The sequence below is a fragment of the Petromyzon marinus genome, chromosome 66 (genome assembly GCF_048934315.1).
Source record: "Petromyzon marinus isolate PM22_M1 ecotype Great Lakes invasive population chromosome 66, UKy_Petmar_22M1.pri1.0, whole genome shotgun sequence".
Classification (NCBI taxonomy): Eukaryota; Metazoa; Chordata; class Hyperoartia; order Petromyzontiformes; family Petromyzontidae; genus Petromyzon; species Petromyzon marinus.
This window is the reverse complement of record NC_133732.1, coordinates 7,124,274-7,134,708: the sequence shown is the minus strand read 5'-3', so window position 1 is coordinate 7,134,708 and position 10,435 is coordinate 7,124,274. Positions and strand designations below refer to the sequence as shown.

At 47.4% G+C, this 10,435-nt stretch overlaps 1 protein-coding gene across 3 annotated transcripts; it reads right to left on the bottom strand.

Annotated features, from left to right (window-relative positions):
- Positions 1-133: 133 nt before the first annotated feature.
- LOC116956621 (uncharacterized) lies at positions 134-10,435 on the bottom strand. 3 transcript variants are annotated; one of them, XM_032978376.2, is made up of 4 exons: positions 9,031-10,435; positions 4,973-5,078; positions 3,828-3,965; positions 134-2,911 (listed from the first exon to the last, which is right to left on the bottom strand). In XM_032978376.2, the coding sequence occupies exons 2-4, from the start codon at positions 5,076-5,078 to the stop codon at positions 1,398-1,400; spliced, it is 1,758 nt and encodes a 585-aa protein (XP_032834267.2). In that variant the 5' UTR covers positions 9,031-10,435; the 3' UTR covers positions 134-1,397. The 3 variants fall into 3 exon arrangements, with proteins under 3 accessions (XP_032834267.2, XP_032834264.2, XP_032834265.2); XM_032978373.2 differs by having other exon boundaries at positions 134-2,944; positions 9,031-10,434; XM_032978374.2 differs by having other exon boundaries at positions 134-2,944; positions 8,956-9,036.

Sequence of the window (10,435 nt, the reverse complement as noted above, 5' to 3'; positions counted from 1 at the left end):
GTTACACAGCAGGTCCGGCCAGAGGCCAACTATTTTATGATGCCTGGTCATTTAAGCCTCATATACAGCATCATGGACTTACACATTTTTTTATTAAACACTAATTACTAAGTGATGCACTTGATAACGACCAATCAACAGAACAAGCAGAGTTTAGTAAGTAATTCTCAACAACAGGCCACCTTCAAATCAGTCAATACAATAGAGGAATTCACTGTGTACAGCAAAGAACTGTATACATTTGATAGATTACCACACAAGGGATGCTATACTACAGAACAAGGACAATTACCATCAGTTCTAAAAGCAATATGGAATTGAAACAAATGACGTACGTATTCCAAGGAACATCTACTACTATATAAAACTGGAATGCTCAGGACCGGATTTGAAGACCCAGAGATGTTAAAACAAAGGCATGCACAGACCCTTTTTGTCAGTCCACTGGTTGATGAGAGCACCCCCACGTTGTCTATCAGACGAGGGGTTTGTTTGACCATATTTCACCAACGATGGCTAGTGCAGGTAAATGGGCAAGGAGCATAGATGCGGGGGACATATAAGTACAGTACACCAATAGATTATGCTGCCCTGCCCTGTGTTACCTTGCAGCCCCAGAGCCTGATGACAGCCTGACAATGAATGGTGATCACCCATCCAATCGACTAGTTTCAAGTTTATAGTAGTCTCTCGGTTAACAGTGACATCAGTTAACGTTTTTTCGTTAATGTTTCACCTGCCATAGGAACCCCACGGTTTCAACTAACTTTAAAATGTTGACTAACGGTACGTTTACGTTATGCACGTGGGCGCCAATTTTCGGCCAATCCGAGCGCTAGTAAGTGGGACTGAGCCATGCCCTCAGCCAATCAGCGATGCCAATTACTGAGCCGTTTAGACCTCGACTAGCTTTGTTTACATTACACATTTTCTGTTTTGGTAATGGAAACAGCTCCTCTTGCAAACTCGGTGATTTGTACTTTTAACGTGTAATTTCTATATTTGATAAACAGTTATCGGTTAACAGTAGTTTTCATGGAACGGATTAAAAACGTTTTAACCGAGGGACCACTCTATTTTGCTTAACGGGGTGAGAACGCAAGATACCAGGATACGTTTCAATTGCGAAAGCGACTCGAGGCATTGGTCTGCCAGTCAGGGTCAATGATTGCTACGTATGGTCTCAACTGACGAAAATCTGTTGGTAAAATTCAAATGGCCCTGATGCAATGAGGAGCGATGTTTGGCAGCACAGGAAGCCACGGGAGTTAAGCGAACCTCAGGGTGCCATTGATGATACGAAGAGCAGTGTTAATTTTGACATCAACGAGGTTCGTGCGAGGGCTGGCACTCTAAAATTGCAACATTGCGTGAACCCATATTCCCACACTGCTCTTTCAGATAACCAGCTTCTCAGCAGAGTGCATTCTAGAATGCTTATTTAAATAAGCACGCGTTGTAAACCCCTTCCCACACCCCTTGCATAAGTGTGGTCTCTCGCCGGTATGTGTTATAGAATGTTTCTCCAAAGTGGAACGCTGTGCAAAACCCTTCCCACACTCCTCGCATACGTGTGGCTTTTCGCCCGTGTGCGTTCTAGAATGCATCTCTAAATTGTAGCGCTGCGTAAACCTCTTCCCGCACTCCACGCACATGTAAGGCTTCCTACCGGTGTGCGTTACAGAATGTTTCTCTAAAGTGGAGCGCTGCGAGAACCCCTTCCCACACTCCTTGCACAGGTGCGGCTTCTCGCCTGTGTGTGTTCTAGAATGCATCTCCAAATTGTAGCGCTGCGTAAACCTCTTCCCACACTCCACGCACATGTAAGGCTTCTCGCCCGTGTGCGTTCTAGAATGTGTGTCTAAAGTGGAACGCTGTGAAAACCTCTTCCCACACTCTTTGCACAAGTATGGCTTCTCGCCCGTGTGCGTCCTAGAATGCATATCTAAATTGTAGCGCTGTGCGAACCTTTTTCCGCACTCATCGCACATGTACGGTTTCTCGCCGGTATGTGTTCTGGAATGTGCCTCTAAAGTGGATGGCTTTGCAAACCTCTCCCCGCACTCTGTGCACATGTGTGGCTTCACGCCGGTGTGTGTTCTAGAATGTTTATTTAAATCGGTGCGTGCTGTAAACCCCTTCCCGCACTCCTTGCACACGTGCGGCTTCTCACCCGTGTGCGTTCTAGAATGAATCTCTAGATTGAAATGCTGCGTAAACCTCTTCCCACACTCCTTGCACGCGTACGGCTTCTCGCCGGTGTGCGTTCTAGAGTGGGTAATTAAAGTGCAACGCTGGGTAAATCCTTTCCCGCACTCCTTGCACACGTGCGGCTTCTCGCCAGTGTGCGTTCTAGAATGTTTCTTTAAAGTGGAACAATGTGAAAACCCCTTGCCGCACACCGTGCACAAGTGTGGCTTCTGACCGGTGTGCGTTCTAGAGTGCGTCTCCAAATTGGAACGCTGAGAAAACCCCTTCCCGCACTCCGAGCACACGTGGGGCTTCTCGCCCGTGTGCGTCCTAGAATGTCTCCCCAAGTGGAAACGTTGCGAAAACCCCATCCCGCACTCTGCGCAGACATGCGGCTTCTCGCCCGTGTGCGTCCTGGAATGCTTCGCCAAGACGGAAAGCTTTGAAAACCCCTTTCCGCACTCCTTGCAAACGTGCGGCTTCCTGCCAACAGCATCCGCCGCGTAACTGCCTCCCGGCTGATCCACCATAGCAGAATCCTCGTCGCACGTCGCGACCGTGCACAGCTTTTCTCCGGTTCGTCGTTTTTTCCTCCGGTCGCTCGACGCGCAGGCCTGGAGCGTCTTTGCGCACTGCGCGCAGCCTCGGAGCGCCCGCCTGACGCGTTTTGCTTCGTCCGCCGTCGGCGTTCCTAGCTGCGCGCAAAACTGCTTCCCGCACTCTGTGCAGAGCAGTCCCGTCGGGCGCCCGTCATCTGCCGCACATTTTCAAAAAACTAAATGAACGCAACACTTTAGGGGCTCTAAAGTGCGGCAGCACATACGGGCGGTGTGTGTCACGTTGAGTCCGGTGTTTTAGCATCGAAGTCACTGCAGTGATCTCGCTGAATGTCATTGTGAAGGCTTGATTCTCATCGACAACGGGTCCAAGAGACAAAGCCTCGATTGGGTATCTAATGGTAAGGGCTACATTAGCTTTGTAGAACGGTGAACCAATATGTGATGCCGCACACAATACACACTACACTATACACTACATACTACACTATACACTACACTACTATATACTACATAGTACACTATACACTACACTATACACTACTATATACTACATAGTACACTATACACTACATACTACACTATACACTACACTACTATATACTACATAGTACACTATACACTACTATATACTACATAGTACACTATACACTACATACTACACTATACACTACACTACTATATACTACATAGTACACTATACACTACATATTACACTATACATTATACTATACACTACAATACACACTACACTATACACTACATACTACACTATACACTACACTACTATATACTACATAGTACACTATACACTACATATTACACTATACATTATACTATACACTACAGTATACACTACGATACAAGACACTAAACCACTATACTAAAACTCCTTTGTTTAGAACTGCTTGTTGTGTGTAGTTTGTTGTCCATCCGCCGCAGCTCCGATGAGCACGGTTGGCTACGTACGGTGCAAAAGAAGTTCAACACACGTACATACGTTCAGCATGATCGGGCTTTGTCTGGCGATAAAACCGGAAGCTATTAAATGTTTTATCCGTGATCAAAGTGGGAACCCACCTTGACCAATGTCCTCCTCCAACAATTCCACCTCGATGAAGTTCTTGTCTGCAGTGGCCGGACACCCTCCGTGGCAATTCTCCGTCCCCTCTGACCTCTCACCAACCCCTTCATCTTTAACAATATTCATATCCCGAACTGTAATTCAGAAGGGGAAAAGAAACCCACAATCGTTAATGATAGATGGAAGGTCTAATTAACACATAGTAGTAGTAGGGCTTTTCCTACCAATATTATCCATAAGAGGTTTTTTGGGTTAGATCGTGTAAATATAAATGTGTCGTGAAACCCCCCAGCACCCAACAACAGCCAATTAGTAAGGTTCGTCATGTACACAAAACATACCGATAAGCTACTCCTTCAACACACCGGGGTAACGACACATTTAACACACACACACATTAAAAATCTTATTGGGGAGATGTAATGTAGGTATGTATGTATGTTCAACTTCTTTTGCACTGTACGTATCCAACCGTGCTAATCGGAGGTGCGGGGGAAGGACAACAAACACACAAAAAACAAGTCAATCAAAGAGAACGGTTCAACACACGTCTCCCACAACTCTTAAAGCATGTTTCTTGCCTAGTTTAGCCATTCAATTTTGAGATTTCAATTGAAAGTACGGTAGAACCCCTCTTAACGACCACGCCTGTTCACGACTAATCACTTAACGATGGGGCCTCCATAGAGCTCAGTGTGTCCGCTTACCGACCATTCCCCTGTTAACGATGGGCTGTTGTAGGTACAGTAAATATGACTTAATGCATTGATTAACGATGCATCTTTTAATATTATGTGCATATAATGTTTAGTAACTTATGTATTAATAGCCATTGGTTAAATATTACTAAGTTTTTTGGGGGGGTGAAAAAAGGGTAACTTTCGATGCTATCGGAACGAATTGAGCTTTTAACGTATTTTTCCTGTACTCGCTTGACGACCAAATCACTTCACGACCGGTTTCGTGGAACCAATTAACGTCGTTAAGGGGTTCTAATATTCTTGGTTCTTTCGGTGAAGTCACGTAGAAGGGAAACGTGACTTTACCGAAAGAACCAGGAATATTAATCCCTGCAGTCACGAAACCTTTAAATCAAAAAGGGGTCCTAATGTTGTATATGTCGCGGTAGATTTAAGCTCACCGGCATCGGCGTCTTCATATTTCACCGTCAAATCCGAACACAGCCCAGCACTCAAATTGTCTTCGTTCTCTTGTTTGATGAATGGTAATTCGACGCGAGACGCCATCTGAGAAGTGAAACAATATGTTTACACATCCAATTAGGTGTGTACGCTTATAAAACAAACACACCGATACAACAATTACCCTACATAGCTTCTTGCTACAAGTGCTGTTCGCGGGGTCTCTCTGACAAAGGGGCGCCGTGGTCGCTGGGAGATGTTAACGACCTCGCCTGATATGCAGGAGGTCGTGGTTTCGATCCCGTTTCTGACAACGCCTGCTGTATATATGGAGTCTGTGTCTCTCTCTCATCATCATCACGGTGGCCAGATGTTAACTACCTCGCCTGATATGCAGGAGGTCGTGGTTTCGATCCCGTTCCTGACAGCGCCTGCTGTATATATGGAGTCTGCGTCTCTCTCTCATCATCATCACGGTGGCTAGATGTTAACTACCTCGCCTGGTATGCAGAAGGTCGTGGGTTGGATCTCGATCCTGGCGACGCCTGTTGTATATTTGGAGTCTGCGTGTCTTTCTCTCTCTCTCCGTGGTCGCGTCTATTTTTCTCCAGGCCCTCCAGTTTTTTCCCTCAATGCCACCACACTGGATACTCTCCATACTTCGGCTGTGCCTTAATATCCTGTCCATGAAAATGGCAAACAGGAGTGGAGACAAGATGCACCCTTGGCAGAGTCCAGATAGCGCACAAAAGTGGCACGGGTACATCATACTCCCGCAGCACCTCTCACAAGACGTTGCGGGGGAACACAGTCATATGCTTTCTCAAAGTTTACAAAGCAGAGGTAGACTGGAGAAGCGTACTCCCATGACCCCTCAAATATCTGTTAGAGGGAAAAGAGCTGTTCCACGACCGTGACGGGATCCGCATTGTTCCTGCTGAATCCGAGGCTCGACCACAGGGCGGAGCCTCCTCTCCAGCGCTCTGGCATCGGCTTTACCTGTGACGCTGAGGAGTGTGATCCCTGTAGTTGGAGCACATCCTCTGGTCCCCTTTTTTAAAAATGGGAACCACGACCCCAGTTTGCCAGTCCAGAGGTACAGTACCTGCCTTCCATGCAACATTGAAGAGGCGTGTTAACCACGACACCCCTACACTGTCCAGATATTTTAACAACTCTGGGCGAATCTCGTCCACCCCAGCAGCTTTGCCGCTACGAAGGCCCTCGACCGCCGCAGCGACTTCAGCAACCGTGATAGATCCGACCCCCCAGCTGTTGCCAGAGCTGCCTCCTGAAAGAAGGGCATGTCCACAGGGTTGAGGAGCTCCTCAAAGTGTTCCTTCCACCTCTCGAGTATCTCCTTGAAAGAGTGCAATGTTACACCACCCCTACTGAAAACAGCCTGGGCCACGTCCCGTTGACCCCTCCTAAGGCGTGAGATGGTTTGCCAGAACATCTTTTGAGGCTGCCCGGTAGTCCCTCTCCATAGCCTCTCCAAACTCCTCCCACGCCTGGGCTTTCGCTTCAGCGACTGCTTTAGCCGATGCCCTCTTGGCAAGCCGGTACCTCTCAATCGAGTAGGGAGACCTTTTTCCAAGCATAGCTTGGAAAAACCTCCTTCTTCAACTTGACAGCTTCTCTCACCACTGGTGACCACCAGCGGGTCCTAGGGTTGCTGCCATGACAAGCACCAACTGCGTCCAGACCACAGTTTTTCACAGCTGCATCCACAATCGAGGTCCTGAATATCATCCACTTGGACTAAATGTCCACGGACTCCCCTGGAGTACAGGAGAAGTTTTCCCGGAGGTGGAAGTTGAAATCTTTCTGCACTGGGTCTTTTGGCAGACGTTCTCAGAAAACCTGCACTTCATTTTGGCCTTCCACATCTATCTGGTCGGTGCCCGAAGCATCGGAACCAACTTACCACCAGGTGGTGATCAGTTGACAGCTCTGCCCCTCTCTTCACCAGTGTCCAGAACATACGGCCTTAGGTCCAATGATGCAACTATTAAGCCAATCATTGACCTTCGGCCGAAGGTGCTCTGGTACCAAGTACGCTCTAGAGCATCCTTGTGTTTGAACTTGGTGTTTGTTATTGACATTCCGTGACTAGAGTAGAATTCCAATAACATTTCACTGTTTGGGTTGAGATCGGGGGGGGGGGGGGCATTCCTCCCAATCACACCTCTCCAGGTATGTGCAAGGTTTCCCACGTGAGCATTGAATTCGCCCAGTAAGACTAAGGAGTTGGTAGGCGGCACTCTGTCGAGCACTGCACCCACTGTCTCCAAGAAAGCCGAATACTCTGAACTGCTGTTTGGTGCATAAGCATGGACAACAGTCAGAGTTTTCATTTTCGTCTCATTGAGGCGACCCTCTCATCCGCTGGGACAAACTCCAACTGAACAGCACCCAGCCGGGAGCTTGAGAGTATCCCCACACCCGTCCGGGGCCTCTCACCAGGGGTTACGCCAGATTAGGAGAGAGACCACCACCCCCGATCGAGAAGTTTGGTTGCTGTGCCAATGCTGTGTGTGGAGGTGAGACCGACTAAATCTAGTTGGAACCTTTCCACCTCCTCCACCAGTTCTGGCTCCTTCCCCGCCACCCCCCCCCCCCCCCCCCCCCCCCAGTGATGTGACATTCTACGTCCCAATAGCTAGTGTCCATCGCCAAGGTTCAGTCCGTCTGAGACCATCCGTCTTCCTGCCCTACTGGCATCATACCCGCCCGCACCCTTAGTCCTGCGGATGGTGGGCCCACAGGACTGCGCCACATAGTCATTTCAGGCTGGGTCCGACCGGGTTACGTGGGTTCAACCGGCCACCAGGCGCTTTGCCGGCAAACACCACCCCCAGGCATGGCTCCACGGTGGGAGTCAGGGTATACCTTGTTCGGGCGAGGTTATCTGATTTTTGTATATTTGAACCATTCATGAAGGGGTTTTTTTCGGACCGTTATTTGTCTGGAATCGCCACCCAGAGCTGTTCGCCAAGGGAGACCCTAACCAGGAGTACAAGACTCCAGGCAATATAGCTCCGAGGATTATTGGAACACACAAACCCCACCACGATAAGGTTACAATGATTATCGTAGGGGGGGACAAATGGGAATTGTTTAATGATAATGCTGACAATGAATAAATAATAAAAATGTCGATAATCAATAAATAACAATAACGACAATCAATGCATAATACATTATGAAGAACAATGTGTTTTTTTATATTACATTTGATGATTTGACGACGATGGGGGTGGTGATGGTGAGAGAGTGAATCGCAGTGTAAACGTGAATCCATCTTTTGTAACAGCGGTGAACGCAGTGCGAGAGAGTCCATTGCAGTGTGAATGTGAATTTGCCTCTTGTAACAACGGTGAATTGCAGTGCAAGAGAGTGAATCGCAGTGTGAATGTGAATTCTCCTCTTGTAACAGCAGTGGACACAGTGCAAGAGTGAATGTGAATTTACCTCGTGTAGCAATTGTGGACACAGTACGAGAGTGAATCGCAGTGTGAATGTGAATTCACATCTTGCAGCAATTGTGGACACAATGCGAGAGAGTGAATCGCAGTGTTGATGTGAATTCACATCTTGCAGCAATTGCGGACACAGTGCGAGGCAGTGAATCAGAGTGTGAATGTGAATTAACCTCTTGTGGCAACGGTGGACACAGTGCGAGAGAGTGAATCACAGTGTGAATGTGAATTAACCTCTTGTGGCAACGGTGGACACATTGCGAGAGAGTGAATCACAGTGTGAATGTGAATTAACCTCTTGTAGCAACGGTGGACACATTGCGAGAGTGAATGGCGGTGTGTGTGTGAATTCGCCTCTCGTGATAGCAGTGGACACGGTACGAGAGAGAAACACAGAGAGAGTGAATGGCGGTGTGAGTGTGAATTCACCCCTCGTGACATCAGTGAACACGGTGTGAGATACACAGACAGAGTGAATGGCGGTGTGAGTGTGAATTCACCTCTCGTGACAGCAGTGGACACGGTACGAGAGAGAAACACAGAGAGAGTGAATGGCGGTGTGAGTGTGAATTCACCTCGCGTCTTGAGTGAATTTCACCACCAACGTGCGGGTCTCTCCAACGCAGCAACAGCAGCAGCGACCACGCAGCAGAGCGACGAGATGCGGGACAAGGCGAATGTCAATTGCATCGAATAACAAAACAAGCTGAACACATTCGTCAAAAAACACCACTAAAAGGCCTTCCAAGGATTAAAATAAATATGTATATAATCGGCGACGTTTCGGGCAACGGCCCTTCTTTATAGCACATAGCCCAAATAGATAATACGGAGTCGGAGACTGCACATTGCCATCATCACGGGGCCAGATGGGAATTAATCTTGTTTTAAGAAATGTTCTCCGATTACCGTGTGTGTGGGTTTTTTTTATAGTTGGCAGGTGAACGGTCACAGAGATAATAAAACTACCGATTCACAGACAAACCCTTTAATAATAAAAAAAAAATTACAAAGCAGTGTGACTTCTACATAAATTCATATTAAAAGCAACATCGTAAAATATCGCTGTCACATTCCGTTGTGCCACATTCCATTGTTCCACAATCCATTGTGCCACCTTGCATTGTGACGCATACATTGCATTGTCACATTGCACTGTGCCCCAATGGATGCATTGTGCCACATTCCATTGTGCCCCAATGCATCCATTGTGCCACATTCCATTGTGCCCCAATGCATGCATTGTTCCACATTCCATTGTGCCATATTCCATTGTGCCACCTTGCATTGTGCCGCATACATTTCATTGTCACATTCCACTGTGCCCCAATGCATTGTGCCGCATACATTTCATTGTCACATTCCACTGTGCCCCAATGCATTGTGCCGCATTCCATTGTGCCACCTTCCATTGTGCCACAATGTATAGTGTCACCTTCCATTGTGCCGCATACATTGCATTGTCACATTGCACTGTGCCCCAATGCATGCATTGTGCCACATTCCATTGTGCCACAATGCATTGTGCCACATCGCATTGTGCCACATCTTCTACCCCCCCCCCCCCCCATTTGTCCTCCGATGTTGATGTCTCTTCCTATGTTCATTGTTGAGTGTTTTTTTGTTCCATTTTCTCGGAGGGTTATCAACAACAAACCTCGACGCTGAGAAGAGGAGCACCACAGCCACGTGAGCAGTACCGCCACCGATTGTTTCGAATACCTTTGATGTCTTGCATTGAAACACACGAGCACAATGTATTGACATTCATTTTAAATACGCTTTGTAACTTACGTGGTTTACATGTGGTTTTTTTGACGATTTATTATCGTCTCTTTCATTGGCTACCGGTCAAAATTCCGAGTGGATTTTAAGATAGAAACTGCTATTAACCTATGAGGCTTTAAAAGGGCTCACCCCACATTACTTGCAGGAACTAAGGGGCCGTCCATAAATGACGTCAGACATGTGTGACGATGG

What these genes read in the sequence shown, in the direction of transcription:
- LOC116956621 (XM_032978373.2), bottom strand. Translation starts at nt 5,078, where the DNA reads ATGGCGTCTCGCGTCGAATTACCATTCATCAAACAAGAGAACGAAGAC. An exon ending in ATATGAAGACGCCGATGCCG is followed by an intron (nt 3,966 to 4,972) that starts GTGAGCTTAAAT and finishes TCTGAATTACAG; the next exon opens with TTCGGGATATGAATATTGTT. An exon ending in GGAGGAGGACATTGGTCAAG is followed by an intron (nt 2,945 to 3,827) that starts GTGGGTTCCCAC and finishes AATGTGCGGCAG; the next exon opens with ATGACGGGCGCCCGACGGGA.